The sequence below is a fragment of the Heloderma suspectum genome, chromosome 2, assembly GCF_057233095.1.
Source record: "Heloderma suspectum isolate Gila_16-S chromosome 2, 16-S_ref, whole genome shotgun sequence".
NCBI classification, from domain to species: domain Eukaryota; kingdom Metazoa; phylum Chordata; class Lepidosauria; order Squamata; family Helodermatidae; genus Heloderma; species Heloderma suspectum.
In genome coordinates, this window is record NC_139459.1 from 219,313,841 (window position 1) to 219,334,079 (window position 20,239).

A 20,239-nucleotide genomic window follows, 5' to 3' on the forward strand; every position below is an offset into this window, starting at 1 on the left:
TTTTTACTGTTGAGTTTCAAACCAGCTTTTGCACTCTCCACTTTCACCTTCAACAAGAGGCTGTTTAGATCCTCTTCACTTTCTGCCATTAGGGTGGTATTGTCTGCGTATCTCAGGTTGTTGATAATTCTCCCGGCAATCTTAATTCTGACCTGTGATTCATCCAACCCGGCGTTTCTCATGATGTACTCTGCATATAAATTAAATAAGCAGGGCGACAATATGCAGCCTTGTCGTACTCCTTTCCCAATTTTGAACCAATCGGTTGTTCCATGTCCGGTTCTTACTGTTGCTTCTTGATCCTCGTACAGGTTTCTCAGGAGACAGGTAAGGTGGTCTGGTACTCCCATCTCTTTAATAATTTGCCACAGTTTGTTGTGATCCACACAATCAAGGGCTTTAGCGTAGTCAATGAAGCAGAAATAGACGTTTTTCTGGAATTCTCTTGCTTTCTCCATGATCCACCGAATGTTGATCTCTAGTTCCTCTGCCTCTTCGAAACCCAGCTTGTACTTCCGGTAGTTCTTGGTTCACATGCTGCTGAAGCCTAGCTTGTAGGATTTTGGGGATAACCTTGCTGGCACGTGAAATGAGCGCAATTGTGCGATAGTTTGAACACTCTTTGGCATTGTTCTTCTTTGGAATTGGAATGAAAACTGACCTTTTCCAGTCTTGTGGCCACTGCTGGGTGTTCCAAATGTGTTGGTATATTGAGTGCAGCACTTTAACAGCATCATCTTTTAGGATTTTAAATAGCTCAGCTGGAGTACTGTCATCTCCACTAGCTTTGTTGTTAGTAACGCTTCCTAAGGCCCACTTGACTTCACTCTTGAGGATGTCCAGCTCAAGTTCAGTGACTGCACTATCATGGCTATCAGGGACATTCAGATCTTTCCTGTATAGTTCTTCTGTGTATTCTTTCCACCTCTTCTTAATCTCATCTTCTTCTGTTAGGTCCCTGCCTTCTTTGTCCTTTATCATGCCCGTCTTTGCACAAAACGTTCCCTTGAGATCTCTGATTTTCTTGAAAAGATCTCTAGTCTTTCCCATTCTATTGTTTTCCTCGATTTCTTTGCATTGTTCATTTAAGAAGGCCTTCTTGTCTCTCCTTGCTATTCTCTGGAACTCTATATTCAGTTGGATATATCTTCCCCTTTCTCCCTTGCTTTTTGCTTCCCTTCTTTCGTCAGCTACTTGTAAAGCCTCATCATCAGACAGCCACTTGGCTTTCTTGCATTTCTTTTTCTTTGGGATGGATTGAGTTGCTGCCTCCTGAACAATGTTGCGGACCTCCGTCTATAGTTCCTCACACACTCTGTCTATCAGGTCTAATCCCTTAAATCTATTCGTCACCTCCACTGTATATTCATAACGGATATGATTGAGGTCATACCTGAATGGTTTAGTGGTTTTCCCTAAGTTCTTCAATTTAAGCCGAAATTTGGCGATAAGAAGCTCATGATCTGAGCCACAGTCAGCTCCAGGTCTTGTTTTTACTGACTGTATAGAGCTTCTCCATCTTTGGCTGCAAAGGACATAATCAATCTGATTTCAATATTGACCATCTGGTGATGTCCATGTGTACAGTCGCCTCTTGTGCTGTTGGAAAAGAATGTTTGCTATGATTAGCGTGTTCTCTTGGCAAAACTCTATTAGCCTTTGTCCTGCTTCATTTTGTACACCAAGGCCATGCTTGCCTGTTATCCCGGTGATTGCTTGACTTCCTACTTTAGCATTCCAATCCCCTGTGATGAAGAGGACATCTTTTTTTGGTGTTAGTTCTAGAAGGTGTTGTAGGTCTTCATAGAACTGATCAACCTCAGCTTCTTTGGCCTCAGTGGTTGGGGCATAGACTTGAATTACTGAGATGTTGAATGGTTTGCCTTGGATTCGTACTGAGATCATTGTATCGTTTTTGAGATTGTACCCCGGCACCGCTTTTCCCACCCTTTTGTTGACTATGAGTGCTACTCCATTTCTTCTAAGGGATTCTTGCCCACAGTAGTAGATGTAATGGTCACCCGAATTAAATTCGCTCATGACTGCCCTTAACCACAATGGGACTTGCTTCCTCGTAAACCCACTCAGGCGATTGGGCTGCATCACGCCTCTATGAAAATTGCACAAGACCCCTTGGAAACATTGCAGTGATTCTTGCAAACAGCTGAGACGCTCAAAAACAAAAATACATATTCAGTCTGTCGTTAGCACTTTTATTTATTCGGACCAACTTATGATTTTGAGCGGAACTCAAGGCTGAATTAAAAATAAATAAATCGATGTGTGTAAAAGTTACCAAAATCAGCAGGTTATCCTAGGTCACACGACTGCAGACAACCCCTCCCCTCCCCTGGATTCTGAATAATCCCCGCTCTGCTCTGTGCTGCTGCCCCGTCCCCAGCCCCGGGGGAGGGATAAGGGGAACACACTTTCCCCGGAACGCCGACAACAGGGTGCCGTTTTGCAACCGGACTCCTCGGAGATGCAACCAGAGCGCCTAAAGATGGCGGCGTACGCATTGCGCTGCCTCTGGCGAACGCCGTTGCTGCGACTACTGTCTTCAGAGGCACCTGGCAGGTTTCCGCGTCGAGGTGTCGGCTCTGCTCCTCCTGTCTATAATTCTGAATTCCGGAGCGAACACAGCTTGGACAAACTCTATCCGTCACCACAAAAAGGAACCGACACAACAAAGGTTGGAGTCTGAAGGGAGGTTCTTGTGGTGGAAGGAGCACAGAGATATAAAAACAGGCACATTCCCTGAATTTTCAGCTGACCCCCCCCCCCCCGGGCTGGAGGCGCGAGGTACCTATAAAAATCAGTGGAGAAATCCACGGTGTTTTTTTTAATGTGTCTGCGGTTTAGCAGCGCCCCTCCCGCCCCCAACCCCAAAGGCACCAGCAAAGATAGGGGGGCCCTGTTGTTTCCAACTCGAGTCTTACTTTGGTGGTGGTGGGGAGACTTTTGTTCGTTACCGAACATTTAAAGGCATAACACTTCTGCATGCAAGTTCATTGATCACAAGACTTACTTGTGCAATTTAGTGCTGCGTTTGGCCTGGGAGGGGGTCTGAAGAGTCAATTTAGGTAGATTAACTTCTTCTGGAATCTAAGGGTATTTTGTATGGGTGATCTTTGGCTGGAGGTCCATACCACCTCAGTCCTACTTCTGACCAGCCTTATTAATAATGGAGTACATTGCAGGGCTTCTATGATCAATTCTTTTTCAGCACAGCCCCCCCCCCCCGCCTTACAATAAGGGTATAATATATGTGGACTACAATGCAGGGCTGTTGTACATTACATTATCAACCTGATCTTCAACTGGCAACACAGAGATAGTAGCACTGAACAGCACAATGGGATTATTGTATGCTGCTCCTTCAATTTCCATCTGAACCCCAACCTTCAATAAGGGATGTAATACTGTTTTATGTTGCAGGGTTGTTTTATACCATTCTCGGCAATATTCAGAATGAACTACATTACTCTCTCCCAACCATAGCCACTTCCAACCTGCGTTATGTGTATAATGGATTGCATATGCATTAGAACTTGCATCGGTTGTGCTATTTTTAAAATGTTGGGGGTGGGGAATTGTTTCACACAAAATAATGCACTCCCATTTGGAGTGGACATGCTGGGATTGAATCACAGTCACATTTAAATTATGAAGTTCTTAATTGATTTCTATTAGTAGCTCTCCCTTCTGCCCCAGGGACATTAAAAATGGCTCTTGAATGTGAATTGGAAAATGGCATATCTATACAATGTGATCATACTCTTAATTTTCTTATTTCTGTGGGTAGGAGGAAGTAGAAGAGTTGTGAAGAGTGGAGGGGTACAACTGTTGGCAAGACTATCTTGGTCAAAGAGGTGGGGCTTGAGATAAAACAGAGTTTTGCATGTAAGCGGATGGAGTAGTAGAAGAAAAGGAGGTGTTGAAGAGGTTTTTTTTTAAAGGCTGAATATACAGTAATACTGCTCGTTGAAGGCACATTGAGTTCCCTCTTTTTGAAGGTGATGAACGAGTTTTGTGAATTCCTTGATAATTGTTGCCACAATTTATTGCTATTAGTTACCTGAAGGCTTTCCAGAATCTAGTGATCCACATCTGGTTTAACAAGCCAATATAGAGAGTAATATCACAGTGTCTTCACCACACTGAAAAATTGGCCATGTGAGTTGGCGCTAAGATGTCAAAGATGGGGGAAACAAAATAATTTAGGGTGCAATCCTATGCATGTTTAGACAGAAAAAAGTCCTACAGCTCCCAGCATTCCCTACAATTCCAAGCTGGCTGGGGAATGCTGGGAGTTGTGGGACTTTTTTTCTGTCTAAACATGCATAGGATTGCACCCTTAAGTGCTTAAGAACCTAGGAGGTTTTGTATAAAGTAAAATTTAAAATCAGCAGGTCCTGCCTCTGGTATTACAATTAAAAATATATTATACTGCCGCAGTTTGTTTCTTAATTTTCTGTTTATAAACTAATTTTATTACAGAGTTTTTGCAGTAATATTAAGTTACATGCTCAGCTATTTGCATCTCTGTGTTACAGGATAGGACAAACCAGACTGCTGCTGACATTCCTGTGGGTGAGTGCAGAATATAAGACAAGTGTCTTCTCTTTCTCTAAAGTGATTACCCCAGGCATTTCATTAAATGTATTCGCCTGTAAATGTGCAATCCTATGCAGACTTATATGGAACAAAGTACTATTGAACTTAGTGGAATTTACTCCCATTTAAATTGTTAAAGGTGTGTGCTGTAAATCAGGAAGTTACTCCCATTGTACACAATGGGTCTTATGTCTGTGCATGCACAGAAACTGCAAAAAATAAACTGGCAAACCATTAACAAAATATTGGCTTAACAAAATATTGGGTTGTAGTGCATGTGTTACTGGCAAAAAATGTTGTCACAACAGTTAGGAAATAGTTTTTATTATTTAAAGTAATAATAATGGAGGTCTCAATAGCCAGCCTCAAAGATATATTTAAGATTCACATCTTAGAAAATAAAACAGTCGTATAAAGTACCATTTTAATTTACCATCTGACAATTATTAAATTTTACATTATTTATATGCTTTCTTTGTCAATTGCTCAAACATAGTATTTATTGTATTTTGAAAAATAGGAAGAGATATACACTAAAAAATAAAAGTAGTGGCCACAATCCTATTCACTCTTACTTGCAAGTAAATCTCACTGAACTCCATAGAAAATACTTTGAATAAAAATGCATAGGATTAAGCTGAATGTTTATTTTTCATTTTAAAACAGTTTAGGGCGCAATCCTATGGCCACTAGTCAGTGGCTAGACAGCCATAGGATAGGTCGGTTCCTGGGAACCGACCTTGGAACCCATGCTCTGAGGCCAGTTCCCTGAGAACTGAATTCCATCTGCTCCTGCGCTGCCTTGTAGGCAGCGCAGATTGGCTCCATTCTCATAAGAGCAGCGAAAACGGGGTGTTCCACAGGGGGGGAGGGCGGAAGTGAACTTCGCTCTGGAGAAGTTCCCCTCCTTGCTGCTCCTCCCCTGCATTGGATAGGTGGCTGCCTCCAACTTCGGAGGCGGCCACCTATCCAGATAGGATTGTGCCCTTAAACGTAAGAGATGTGTTTCCAGCATTCTGTCTCCTGTTCAGGTTGTAGGATGGCCTAAAAATACTGCGATCACAGAAAGTCAGCACAGGAATGTTCTGTCTGGCTTTAATTACTTGGGGATGCGGCCACTGCTGAATAATAAAGGCAGTGCATTATGTGAATATTTCAGGAAATGAAGGATAACTATTTCATGACGGTCAGAATGATCCTAGGAATGCCTTCATGGGAATTACCCTCCTGCTTCAAGAGGTCACTTCTATTCCAAGCATGGCCTTCCAGACACCCATACCCCTTTCTATAAAAGTCTGTTCACTTTTTCTTTTTCTCTCTAGATATAAGAAAACATTAACATAAATCTTTTTTTTTTAATTATTCTTCCTATACTGTTATACCAATGTCAATTTTTCTTTTTTGGATTGCCAGATCGTTTGTCTGTATCTTATTGCCGGAGTAGTGGCCCAGGAGGCCAGAATGTTAATAAAGGTATGGAAATTATCAAAGCAGATATGAAAAACTGTAAATAGATAACTGATCCTGTGAATGTTTACTTAGGAGAAAGCCCCACTGAACTCAGTGGAACTTATTAATGAGTAAATGTACATAACACCAGGCTGCATATTTTACTGTTAACTTCAGTGTTGCCAGTTGACATGTAAAGTTAATATTTGTCCTTCGAAAACTGTAGACAAAGGGCGCAATCCTATGCATGTTTAGACAGAAAAAAGTTTAAACATGGCTGGCTTGGGAACGCTGGGAGTTGTAGGACGTTTTCCTGTCTAAACATGCATAGGTTATTTAGGGCACAATCCTATCTTGAACATAATGATCTCTTAATTACTTTAGCAAGTACTGAAAGGAGGTCAGTTTTGCTTTTCTCTCCTGCGTTTTGTTATATTTAAGGTCAAATTAGCGCAATAAGTAAAATGTTCGCAATCTTTAAGAACATTACCTAAATGTCTTTGGCACTACAATGAAGCCTGTATGTATAAATTAGAACTGATCATTAAAAAAAAGTCTAATTCCCAGTCAATGGGCAGAATCCAATTGTGTGCTTATGTCTCCACTGGTTCCTTTCTGCCCCATTGATTCACTTCCACAAGCCCTGGCAATTCTGATGCAAAAGTGGGGCCCACTGCTTATGCAAGGGAAATTTAGCACTTCCTAAGGGAACACTCGTTTCTGGAAGGAGACAGGCTGGTGGAGCTCCCTTATGCAAGCGCCGCCAACCTGCCCCCTTCTAGAAACTAGAGTTTGTGTTTTGAGTTGGGAGCAATTCTGCCCTATATTTACACAGATATTTTTGAAACCTGAGTTTCTTGAAGGAATGCTCTGAGTCCAGCAAGCAATTCAAATGTATTATTTTCCAATTTCATGGGGTTGAAAATCTTAGTTTTGTAGTAGTGCCAGAAGTTTTTAACCTTTTCAGGTGTTCAGGAAATTCTACTTGTGAAATGAGGGATCTGTTACACTGCTCAGAATGATGAGAACGGTTTCTGGAAGTGAAATGCCCTGCAGAGTACAATAGAGAGCAAAAACCCGGGTGCCCGGTAGCAAGATCAGCTCGTGGTAGGAGGCAATGACTTAGGTGATTTGGAAGCCCAACGCTGCAGCTTAACTCTTTTATTGTGTCCCTGGGAGTAGCAATGTATTTTTTTGTTTCACATGCAGTGAATACTAAGGCAGAAGTCAGATTCCATTTGGCATCAGCAGACTGGATCGCAGAAGATGTGCGACAGATAATGGCAGTGATGGTAGTTATCAGTATTTACCTTTCAATTTCTAGGTACTTCACAAGCCATTCTAGGTACTTCACCAGCTAGTGTGGTTTTAGTGTACAAGGAAATCAGGCCACCCTCAGGGCTCACTTGGACTATGTAGCAGAATATAAATGCATTAGTGAACGAATGCACACATAATTATGGTCAGTACCATGTTCAGGGAGCAATCCTATACTGAAGATCTATCAACAGAATATTATTAAGCTGCATAACACTTCGACATTAGAAAATTGCCTTACCCCATTATGAAATTTGGATCCTTTTTTCACAAGCACTGTGGTGGATAATGTAATAGAATCCATGGAGCAGTAGAGGTATTGAGGACTACAGGTACAGAACACCTGATACCATGGGTATAGAGCATGGCATCCCAGCTGCTGACTGGTCCTAGTGCTTGATACTTTGAGGATCTTTGTTTTCTGCAGAAAGTTGTCACATTCTGCAAAAGCTTTCACAGTTGCAGAATTGTGGCACCTGTTCTTACTTTCCATAGCCCAGTGAATGAGATACCCTCATAATACTGGACAGATTGGGCCCAATCTGGGAATAAGCAGGACCCTAATCTACAGCCTTCAGTTAAGTATCTGATTAATATGAAGATAAAATAATGTATGACAAACTTTACACAATACAGTACTTAATGAGTCTTAAATCAACCCTATGTACTCTTTCCTGGGAATAAGCCCCACTGAACACAGTGGGACTTAATTTCTAAGTAAACATGCATAGGATTGTGCTGTAAGACAGTGACTTTCAGAGGAGATGATCAGAAGTTGCCTGCTATGGCAATTGTCTACTCTTCCTGACTGTCAATTTTTAAAAAAGGAAACCCACATTTCCAGGGTAGGAAATAATGCAAATGTAATGAAAGCTCCATAGTAACAATGTTTTCTTTCCCAGCACAAGAATAAGGTCAGTAAATCTGGAGAGCTGATAGTCACCTCTGAAGTAAGTCGCTACCAGATGAGGAATTTGGCAGATTGCTTGCAGAAAATCAGAGTCATGATTGCAGAAGCCACTGAGAAGCCTCAAGTTGTATCCAGAGAGACTACGGAGATGATCAGAGAAAGGTATAAGAGTTCACCCAATTAGCATTTGTTTGCAGCTATAGCACACAGCTGATGCATACCAGAATGTCAACCTTTGGTCCTTGACTTAGAGCAAGATGGAACCCACCTGTAGCTGAGCACAGGAGCTTCTTATCTCCAGCTACCCAGCATGTGTCACAAAATCATATTGGGTAGTTTAGGTGACCACTGGAGGTGGTCAAACATGAGATGGCAAGAATGGACATGGACATCTTGGGAATCGGTGAACTAAAATGGACAGGCATGGGCGAATTTAATTCAGGTGACCATCATATCTACTACTGTGGGCAAGAATCCCTTAGAAGAAATGGAGTAGCACTCATAGTCAACAAAAGGGTGGGAAAAGCAGTACTGGGGTACAATCTTAAAAACGATAGAATGATCTCAGTACAAATCCAAGGCAAACCATTCAACATCACAGTAATTCAAGTCTATGCCCCAACCACTGAGGCCAAAGAAGCTGAGGTTGATCGGTTCTATGAAGACCCCTACAACACCTTCTAGAACTAATACCAAAAAAAGATGTCCTCTTCATCATAGGGGATTGGAATGCTAAAGTAGGAAGTCAAGAAATCACCGGGATAACAGGCAGGCATGGCCTTGGTGTACAAAATGAAGCAGGACAAAGGCTAATAGAGTTTTGCCAAGAGAACACGCTGATCATAGCAAACACTCTTTTCCAACAGCACAAGAGGCGACTCTACACATGGACATCACCAGATGGTCAATATCGAAATCAGATTCATTATGTCCTTTGCAGCCAAAGATGGAGAAGCTCTATACAGTCAATAAAAACAAGACCTGGAGCTGACTGTGGCTCAGATCATGAGCTTCTTATCGCAAAATTTCGGCTTAAATTGAAAAACGTAGGGAAAACCACTAAACCATTCAGGTATGACCTCAATCATATCCCTTATGAATATACAGTGGAGGTGACGAATAGATTTGAGGGATTAGACCTGGTAGACAGAGTGCCTGAGGAACTATGGACGGAGGTCTGTAACGTTGTTCAGGAGGCAGCAACTCAATCCATCCCAAAGAAAAAGAAATGCAAGAAAGCAAAGTGGCTGTCTCATGAGGCTTTACAAGTAGCTGACGAAAGAAGGGAAGTGAAAAGCAAGGGAGAAAGAGGAAGATATATCCAACTGAATGCAGAGTTCCAGAGAATAGCAAGGAGAGACAAGAAGGCCTTCTTAAATGAACAATGCAAAGAAATAGAGGAAAACAACAGAATGAGAAAGACTAGAGATCTCTTCAAGAAAATCGGAGATCTCAAGGGAACATTTTGTGCAAAGACGGGCATGATAAAGGACAAAGAAGGCAGGGACCTAACAGAAGCAGATGAGATTAAGAAGAGGTGGAAAGAATACACAGAAGAACTATACAGGAAAGATCTGAATGTCCCTGATAGCCATGATAGTGCGGTCACTGAACTTGAGCCGGACATCCTCGAGAGTGAAGTCAAGTGTAACGCTTAGGAAGTGTTACTAACAACAAAGCTAGCGGAGATGACAGTATTCCAGCTGAGCTATTTAAAATCCTAAAAGATGATGCTGTTAAAGTGCTGCACTCAATATGCCAACAAATTTGGAACACTCAACAGTGGCCACAAGACTGGAAAAGGTCAGTTTTCATTCCAATTCCAAAGAAGGGCAACGCCAAAGAGTGTTCCACCTACCGCACAATTGCGCTCATTTCACATGCCAGCAAGGTGATGCTCAAAATCCTACAAGCTAGGCTTCAGCAGTATGCGAACCGAGAACTACCGGAAGTACAAGCGGGGTTTCGAAGAGGCAGAGGAACTAGAGATCAAATTGCCAACATTCGGTGGATCATGGAGAAAGCAAGAGAATTCCAGAAAAACGTCTATTTCTGCTTCATTGACTACGCTAAAGCCCTTGATTGTGTGGATCACAACAAACTGTGGCAAATTCTGAAAGAGATGGGAGTACCAGACCACCTTACCTGTCTCCTGAGAAACCTGTACGAGGGTCAAGAAGCAACAGTAAGAACCAGACATGGAACAACTGATTGGTTCAAAATTGGGAAAGGAGTACCACAAGGCTGCATATTGTCACCCTGCTTATTTAACTTATATGCAGAGTACATCATGAGAAACGCCGGGTTGGATGAATCAGAGGTCTGAATTAAGATTGCCAGGAGAATTATCAACAACCTCCGATATGCAGACGATACCACCCTAATGGCAGAAAGCGAAGAGGATCTCAAGAGCCTCTTGTTGAGGGTGAAAGAGGAGAGTGCAAAAGCTGGTTTGAAACTCAACATTAAAAAAAACTAAGATCATGGCATCTGGCCCCATCACTTCCTGGCATATAAAAGGGGAAGAAATGGAAGCTGTGACAGATTTTATTTTCTTGGGCTCCAAGATCACCGCAGACTGTGACTGTAGCCATGAAATTAAAAGACGCTTGCTCCTTGGGAGGAAAGCTATGGCCAACCTAGACAGCATAGTAAGAAGCAGAGACATCACCTTGCTGACAAAGGTCCGTCTAATCAAAGCTATGGTTTTCCCAGTACTAATTGTATGGCTGTGAGAGCTGGACTATAAGGAAGGCTGAGCGCCGAAGAATCGATGCTTTCGAACTGTGGTGCTGGAGAAGACTCTTACGAGTCCCCTGGACTGCAAGGAGGTCAAATCAGTCCATCCTAAAGGAAATCAATGCTGAGTGCTCATTGGAAGGACAGATACTGAAGCTGAAATATTTTGGCCACCTAACGCGAAGAGAAAACTCTCTGGAAAAGACCCTGATGCTGGGAAAGACTGAAGGCCAAAGGAGAAGGGGACGGCAGAGGATGAGATGGCTAGATAGCATCACCGATGCAATGAATATGAACTTGAGCACGCTCCGGGAGAAAGCACAGGACAGGAAGGCCTGGCGTGCTATGGTCCATGGGGTCACGAAGAGTCGGACACAACTGAACGACTGAACAACAACAAGTTTAGGCGAGGACACAGAAGGTCTTTGGCTAACAGGGAAAACATCCCTGTTCTTCATTTTATTTAATTCCAGTTAGAGGAGCACAGACAGTTTGAGTTTGTTGATTTAGGGCAGCACACTAAGGGTCAACTTGAAAAATCCAACGTTTAAGATATTGATGAGACTAGTTTGAGTTTACCAACTAAAACTAGGGATTTCTTCAGAAGGCTGCCACCAGATGCAGCATGTTCCAAGCTACTATTTATATGTCACAGTGCTTTTTAAATTAAACACAGTTCGTGACCAAAGCTGTGTTTGGGCAAAGGACAAATATGTAATTTCTATGTGGTTCTTTAATCAGCTGTTTAGCTCAGAAGATATTTCTGGAAAGCTAGGTGACTTTAAATTGAGTCTTTGCATTTGAGGTGCAGGATTTGTTTTAATGCAAATTGCATCAACTGGGGGCAGGAGGATGATCATGATCAATGCAGGGGGAATTTAACCCTTTCCCGCTGTGATCCTGAGGAAAATCCCTACCTTGAAACTGCTATTTGCATTGGGAGGAACTCCCATAATGGGACCAATGGGGTCCCCCCCAAAGCAAATATTATAATAAATTCCCCCTCCATGCCTGCTGTGATCCGCTAATTATCCACCCCCTCCCCCAGTTGATGCTGTTTGCATTTTTTTTTAAACCTGCACATTAAATGCAAGTTTATCCATCTGCTGTGGCTTCCTTGTTCATTTTGGTAGAAGGAAGTGATCTGTGAGTACATTCCTTGTGATTCATTCCACTGGAATGAATGAGGATCCCTTTGTATACAGGACCTCCTTCTGTGCATTTCAGTGAAAAAGACCTTTGAGATTGGGATATATATACCTGAGCTAGGGTTACTGAATTTTTCCTATTTGGAAAGGTTCAAAACATTGCATTTGCATAAAACATAGTGGGTACCTCTTTGAAAAAATCACAGCTACTTTAGGCTTAGAACAGACATACCTTGGCTGTATAAGATTTTGCTGCTTCTTTGAAATGTTAATCTTATATAATGAGCATCTGGTATAAATTTGTGATAATTTTCCAACTGCCTTGTGAGGAGGGTCAATTGTGCACACTTCTACCTGATCGGTAGAATGCTGCCACCACCTCTTTCCCCTCTAATGCTGGGTTGGGAGACCCCAGAGGAATGAGTTAGTTATCTGCTTGGGCTGAGATAGCAACCAGCTGAGATGTCCTATCACCACAGGCAGGCAGTTTGCTTTTCTTTTACTTCCCTGTAGGTGCAAATAGGTAAACACAGGTAGGTGAGCAAAGAGGCTAGGCAGGTTGGGAGGGAAGCTTCTCCTGGAATCACCAGAAACTCAGCATTCAAACATCAGGCCCAAATTGAAGGAAGATCTTTATTAGAGGAATATAGTAAGAGACAAAAGGGGAAAGCAGAGTGGGTACTGGAAAATAAAGTTAAAAGCTTGCTACTGTACACTAAACTCTTTGAGGTACAATACTCACAATGCAAGGTTCACCTCAAGACTTGCAAGGCACATTGTATATTCAGCTGATCAAAGAAGGCAGTGACCAGTGTGATAGAGTTACAAAGGAATAATAGACTGCATTCCATTTTTATTATATTTGGCCAGTTGAGGGGGCAGGGATGACCACTCATAAAGAGTGACACATCAGAGGAATGGCACAGAAACAGGAAAAGCCTCTTCTCACCTTTTATGTGTACAAGACAGACGATCAAAGTGTTAATTAAAATGGGCATGACCATAGATATCTCTGGCAGACTGGATATATCAAAAGGCTTCCTGTTTTGTGGATCTGGAAGCCCCAGGAAATAATTGCCTTATTCCAAGTGAACTATGGATACCAGCAATTCTGGTCAAAAATGCTTATAGCTTTAAAAAATAATAACTGAAGGGCTGCTCCATGTCACAACAACAATAAAGAATAATGTTATCATTCTCTGCCTCTCTCATTTGATTTTAGGGTGGAGAAAATGAACCGTGAACGTCTGCGGCAAAAAAAAATTCACTCTTCTCTAAAGCAAAGCAGGCGTATGGACTTTGACTAAACATCCCAGAGAAGGAGAAAGCATGCTGGCCTGGGACGCATTCCTTGGACTGTTCTATTCCTTGGATTGGGAAAAGAAAATAACTTTTAATGAGTTCTTTATGTACAAGTAAAACCTAAGCCATAAAATCTGTTCTTTGCATTTAACGAAATGGGGCTGGATGCTTTCACTAAAGCTGTTAAGGTCAACTAGTGGACCATAAAGATGCAGCCAACATATACTGACTTCAGTGGTTAGCTTTCACATGATCAGCTCTCATAAGCATGGTTTTTGTCCACTTTTTAAACTCTCATTTCCCACAACAAACATTTTTACTGCCCCATGTGTGTTCTCACTGTTCTCTTCTGTAATCTGTTCTCATCCATTCTCTACCTATTCAGCATATCCGTGTGTACAGTTCTATTCCTTCATATGTCCTCTAGTTGTACCTGTTGGCCTCTTGCTATTTTGTGGGCTTTTATCTCCCCGTGTATGCAAAGATAAACTGCTGCATAATACTATATGTACACAACCAGCTTTTTCTGGGGCTGTTTGCATGTACTGGTGTGAACAAGTTACTCCTGTTGGACTTGCTGAGCTGCAATCCTGTGATTTTCTTGCACCACTTTTCTCCATGTGTCCTTAGTGACAATTGAGCCCCATATCTTCCCTATACAGGCAATATTGGTAATGAACATATGTTCATTTCCCAGTGCATCTATTTATAATATTTGTATCCTGCTTTTCTCCCCGACAGCAGGCTACAAAGCTAATAATAAAGTAACTAATTTTTAGCTGGGGACAGATTTTATGGCTCATAGAATTGTAGGGCTGGAAGGGGGCTATAAGGCCATCGAGTCCAACCCCCTGCTCAATGCAGGAATCCAAGTCAGAGCATCCCTGACAGATGGCTGTCCAGCCTCATCTTGAATGCCTCCAGTGTGGGAGAGCCCACCACCTCCTTAGTTCCATTGTCGTATTGCTCTAACAGTCAAGAAGTTTTTCCTGATGTTCAGCCAGAATCTGTCTTCCTGTCACCTGAATCACTTCCTGAGCCCGTTATTCCATGTCCTGCGCTCTGGGATGATCGAGAAGAGATCCTGTCCTTCCTCTCTGTGACAACCTTTCAAGTTCTTGAAGAACGCTATCATATCTCCCCTCAGTCTTCTCTTCTCAAGGCTAAACATGCCCAGTTCTTTCAGTCTCTCTTTATAGGGCTTTGTTTCCAGTCCCCTGAGCATCTTTGTTACCCTCCTCTGAACCCTCTCCAGTTTGTCTGCATCCGTAAAGTGTGGTGCCCAGAACTGGACACAGTACTCCAGGCCTAACCAGTGCTGGGTAGAGGGGAACTAGTACTTCCCGGGATTTGGAAGCTGTGCTTCTATTAATGCAGCCCAAAATGGCATTGGCCTTTTTTGCAGCCACATCACATTGTTGGCTCATATTCAGCTTGTGATCAAAAACAATTCCAAGATCCTTCTCGCTTGTAGTGTGGTTGAGTCACGTATCCCCCATCTTGTAACTGTGCATTTGGTTTCTTTTTCCTGGGTGCAGAACTTGGCATTTATCCCTATTAAATGTCATTCTGTTGTTTTCTGCCCAGTGCCCCAGTCTATCCAGATCACTTTGAATTTTGTTTCTGTCTTCCAAAGTATTAGCTATCCTGTCCAATTTTGTGTCATCTGCTGGAGTCCCAGAGTGACTGATAGACTCCTGCCTCTAACAAGTGAATGAGGTGATAACAGGACTTTTAAGGTTTATTGTTGTTTGTAACACCTTAACAGAGGAAGTCAGAGAATGAGGAAAATAATCAAGCTGAGGCTAGAACAGCCTTCTGCACCAGGTTATGCTGTGTGGGGGATGAGGGGAGTTGTGCTGCCAGGTTGGGGAAGGCTGGGCTACATAGTACTTTACTTTTCTTTGGGGTTCCTACTTCTTCCTAACAGTTGAATTACTAGAACTTCTAAGATATATTTCTAATTGGAGGCAAAAGGTTGCACTTCAGCTGGCTGAAGGGTTTTTTTTTTGTTAAAAGCTCAGTGTGTTCTACAAGTTCAACCTATGTAGTCCAAGCTAACCACCCAGAGTTCAATGGAGCTCATTCCCAGGTAGCTATGCAGAGCATTGCAGTCATGCCCAATAAATGTAAATGTGAGATTTTATTCATGGTTTCTTTTGGATGTCTTTGTTCTGTGATGGAATTTTTAAATGGAATATTAGCTTCTCTGCGAATAAATAAAGCAGGATATCTATATATCTTGGGGGCATGATGATGGATTCTCCTTGGCAGAGCTCTTGCACTTATTGTCTGAACTGGGAGAAGATTCCAAGATTATCTGCATGTTAAGATTGTTGAGCCCTAGAAGCAGCATAATCAAGGATGGATGGACTGCAGAAAAAGCAACAGATTTGATACTGGCAGAGAATTTCACACCCCGAGATTTTCCACTTTGTCTATTTTTAAATCAAATTTTTAGTCATTAGGGTTGTTAAAAGAGGCCTCAAAGTACTGTGGCAACACTTGGTGAAATCTCTGAAGGGAGTCCCAGTAGGATTTACAGCACTTCAGGAGAGTGGCCTCCCTGTGTAACTTCTTGACCATTCCTGTAGTGCAAAATAAGCAAACATACATTTGCTTAATTGTAAAAAATATAGATTGCATAATTCAGGCTTTCTTAGTGCTAGGCTGAATCTACACATAACGGTATAACTGCTATCATAACTATTGGTACACATGACACCAGTGGGCACCAACAGTTATGATAATGGTATAACTGCTGTGTGTAGATTCAGCCCAAGATTGGGTTTATATTGGCACAGAATTGTGACTTTTTTTTTAAGGGTGAAATCCAAAGTTGTATAACCAGACTCCTGCTCACACAACAGGGCTTTCTCCTCCTTCCCCCCTGCAGACCTCCCAATCTTCTCAGGGGGTGTCCCCCAATCCTACAGATCAAATTTTGAGGGTGGGAGAGGGCTGCAGGGGAGAGGAAGATTCATCCCTCTCCCCATTCCACTTATGGAAGGGGCTATTTCAATACAACCCTAAGTGCAGACTGCACACAACCCTGGATATAGGCTGGCCCCAGGTAGATGAGCCCTGGAATCAGACTGCTTCTCTGGATATCTTATCCTTGCTGATGTGGAGTTTGGGTTTTTTTTTTGTAGTGGCCATGCAAATCTTGTACTCCCATGTGTTCTTCACAAAACACAGTGGGGCTTATTTCTGAATAAACATGTGTAAGATTGGTAGGGATGTACGAAACCCCCCTTACCTGCCTCTGCCGGGTTCCGCTGGGGGGGAGGCGCTCCGTCCCTCCCCCCAGGGATCCTGGCCAGCTGGCTCCACTCCGTGGGGATTCCACAGAGCCGCCGGCCGGCTCCGCCAGCAGCTGGACATCCGGCCGCTGGCTAGCAGGGACGCAAATGGTGGCGGCAATAGCCACCGCCATTTGCATCCCTGTATTCAGCCGTGATAGGCTACGTAAAGACTTACGTAGCCTATCACGTCTGGGTAAAAAAAAAAAAGTATGCAAATGGCGGCGGCTATGGCCGCTGCCATTTTTGCGTTCCTTATTTTTGGCCGTCTTATTCTACGTAAATATTTACGTAGACTAAGACGGCGAAAATAAGGGGGAACGCAAATAGCGTCCGCTACGCTATTTGCATTCCCTCTTAGTTTCGCCGTCTTAGTCTACGTAAATATTTACATAGACTAAGACAACCAAAAATAGGGAACGCAAATTTGCGTATGCGTTTTTTTTTTTAACCCAGACGTGATAGGCTACGTAAGTCTTTACGTAGCCTATCACGAATGGGGCGGGGGGGAAGACTGCAAATGGCGGCGGTGGTGGCGGCCGGTTGAAAGACCAGCCTCCGCTGAAGCCGCCACTGGAGCCGCCGCCGTCTGGAACATCCGCCCCAGGTAAGTCTTGACCCGGAGGGGATCCGCGGGGGGCGGGGGGGTGGCAGGCCGTTCCACCATGGAGTTTGGGATCCATGGCGGAATTCTCTGACATCCCTAAGATTGGGCAGCTCATGGCTTTACCCTACTCTTGCTGGAAAAGGCACGTAAAACAGCTGGAAGAGCTTATGAGCAGGCAACAAACTTGTCTGGAAGTATGGCGTGATGTTTGGCATATTACATGCTGACTCTAAGGACACTATTGACCCATCTGAGGCCTGCTTGCTAGGCATTTCCAGGATAAAATCTCTTGCATCTCCTGGAACTTAAGACTCTAATGTAATAGCAGGTGAATCAGGTGAGGTTCCCAGAGTACAGCCTGATCAAGTTTTCTTGGATGAGTTTCAGTTGGTACAGCTTGAGGATGTTGACAAGATGCTTGGACAGGTTTGTGCAACCACTTCCATAATGGATTCTTGTTCCTCTTGGCTTATAAAAACCAGCAGGGAGGGAACAGCTGGCTGGGCCAGGGAGGTAATTAATGCCTCCTTGCGGGAGGGAGTGGTCCTGAGCCAGCGGAAAGAGGCGGCGGAGAGACCACTCCTGCAGAAATCCTCTCTGGACCCAGAAGATCTTAACTTTAGGCCAGTGGCAAATGTTCCTTTCCTGGGCAAGATCCCTGAGCAGGTGGTGGCCAACCAGCTCCAGACACCCTTGAATGAGAATTATCTGGATCCATTTCAGTTGGGATTCAGGCTGGGTTTTGACATGGAAACAGCCTTGGTCGCCCTGTATGATGACCTATGTTGGGAGAGAGACGGGGGAGTGTGACCCTGTTGATACTCATGGATCTCTCAACAACCCTTCTCTATCACCTGAAGCTCAGGTAGCCTTGGTGATTCAGAGTGCCTTCTACTAGCTTCAATTGGTGGCCCAGCTACACCCTTATCTGGACAGCGATAACCTGGTTTCAGTAATCTATGCTCTGGTAATCTCCAAATTAGATTACTGCAATGAACTCTACATGGGGCTGCCCTTGAAGCCAGTTCAGAAGCTACAGCTTGTGCAAAATGCAGTGGCCAGATTAATGACTGGGACCAGAAGGTTGGAACACGTAAGACCAATTCTGGCCCACTTGCATTGGCTGCCTATATGTTTCCAAGCCCGATTCAAGGTGCTGGTTTTAACCTATAAAGCCTTACATGGCTCTGGACCACAATACCTGATGGAACACCTCCTGTCAGGATTGGGAGAAAAGAGGAGAGTGTAGATATGTGAGACTGTTGCCTAGCAACAGTTGGGTACTCTTCTACTGCTTCTAGAAGGAGTGGAAATGGAGGGCAGTAGGGCAAACAGGAAAGATTGGAAGGTGGGGGAAGAATAATCTCTCCAGTTGCTCCTGTCTCTAATTTGCAACGTGGGGACCATAGGACTAGATTTGGCATAGGCTGCAAGCTGTCAAATGATAGGTTAGGTGTTTTTTTCCACAAGTGGTTTATTTGAAAATCAAATGGAAGTGAGAGACCAGTTCCTTGATTTTTGATTTTTTTACTTTTTAAGCCACTTTTCTGGACCAAGTCTACCCAAAGTTGTGTATGAAATACAAGTATAAAAATACAGTGCTATTACAAAGTTTAAAATGCAGACAACCATACATTAAAACCATACATTCAACCATATAAAGCATTTACAGAGCCAAAGCAATAAGACAGTGGCTAGATCTGCCCTACTGCTTTATAACAGTATTGAAATGCACTGATAGCTAATGTAATAACATTATACATTCGATATACCGCTTTTCTAGTGTTATTTCTAGCTTTTTATTCCACATTATCTAATGTACTGCAACAACTGTCATTGTGTGTCCTACGAGGTAGAAATTCACAACAGGGATATAGCGTTACCATGATGGGATCGTAATGATATGACACAAGGTGTAGATCTGGCCAGCATCATGGCCAATAAAGCACACACATTAAATTCCATTCAAAATGGGGCTTTTCAAAACTTTTTCAGATGCTGCAACTGAGGAGATCAGCTTCATGTCCTTTGGGAGGAATTCCATGAGGCAGCGGCCGCCCCCTCTCCCTAGTGCCTGCCAGACAAGCTGATTTTAAGGGGCGGGGAGGATTATTAATACTTAATTGCTTTTTGAAAAAGAGGCAGCACTTATTTCCATGCAAGAAATCTGCACCATAGTAAAAATAATATCTAAACATGCATTCTTTAATAGACAATAACATTTTTCCTTAGTGGATTTTGAGGGAGAATCTGTATTTTTTCTACCTCAACCATTTTGGATTAATAAAAAGTTCAAAATGTTTAAAGTCTGTTTTCTAACCCCAATTTTGGAGTAACTCCTGAATGCCACAAGATGGTGCTACGGACTAAGTTTAAGGAAAGTGTTGCTTGCTTGCGCCATTTTTTTGCTACGCAATTACAATATTTTTAATATTTTTAATCCTATTAGAATACATTTTATCCAGAATTTTAATTAGGGAAGGGAAGGATGCCTTTTTAAGAATGAGTATAGGAATGTTATTTTGAACACCAGGCAAAATTCACATCATGGGGTGGTTAAAAAAAATACAGATTTTTAAAATGATTTTATTACAGTAGTTGTTCAATTTTACTTGTGCCTTTCTACAGAAAGTGGGATATAGGATTATTACCTTAATTGGTGAAATGTACTGTATACATAATAACTAAGGGTGTAATGCTATGCATGTTTAGACAGAGAAAAGTCCTACATGCTAGCTGGAGAATGCTGGGAGTTGTAGGACTTTTTTCTGGGGATGGTGTAAAAGCCAGAATAGAATAAAATGGGCCAGAACAGCCCCTTTATTTTACCAAAAAAAACAAAAAACAA

The 20,239-nt window shown here is 42.7% G+C and overlaps 1 protein-coding gene across 1 annotated transcript; it reads left to right on the forward strand.

Moving 5' to 3' along the window:
• Window positions 1-2,478: 2,478 nt before the first annotated feature.
• MRPL58 (mitochondrial ribosomal protein L58) lies at window positions 2,479-15,727 on the forward strand. The gene is made up of 6 exons (XM_084838027.1): window positions 2,479-2,692; window positions 4,557-4,593; window positions 6,031-6,090; window positions 7,276-7,358; window positions 8,286-8,455; window positions 13,403-15,727. The coding sequence occupies exons 1-6, from the start codon at window positions 2,483-2,485 to the stop codon at window positions 13,485-13,487; spliced, it is 645 nt and encodes a 214-aa protein (XP_084694153.1). The 5' UTR covers window positions 2,479-2,482; the 3' UTR covers window positions 13,488-15,727.
• The last annotated feature ends 4,512 nt before the right edge of the window (window positions 15,728-20,239 follow it).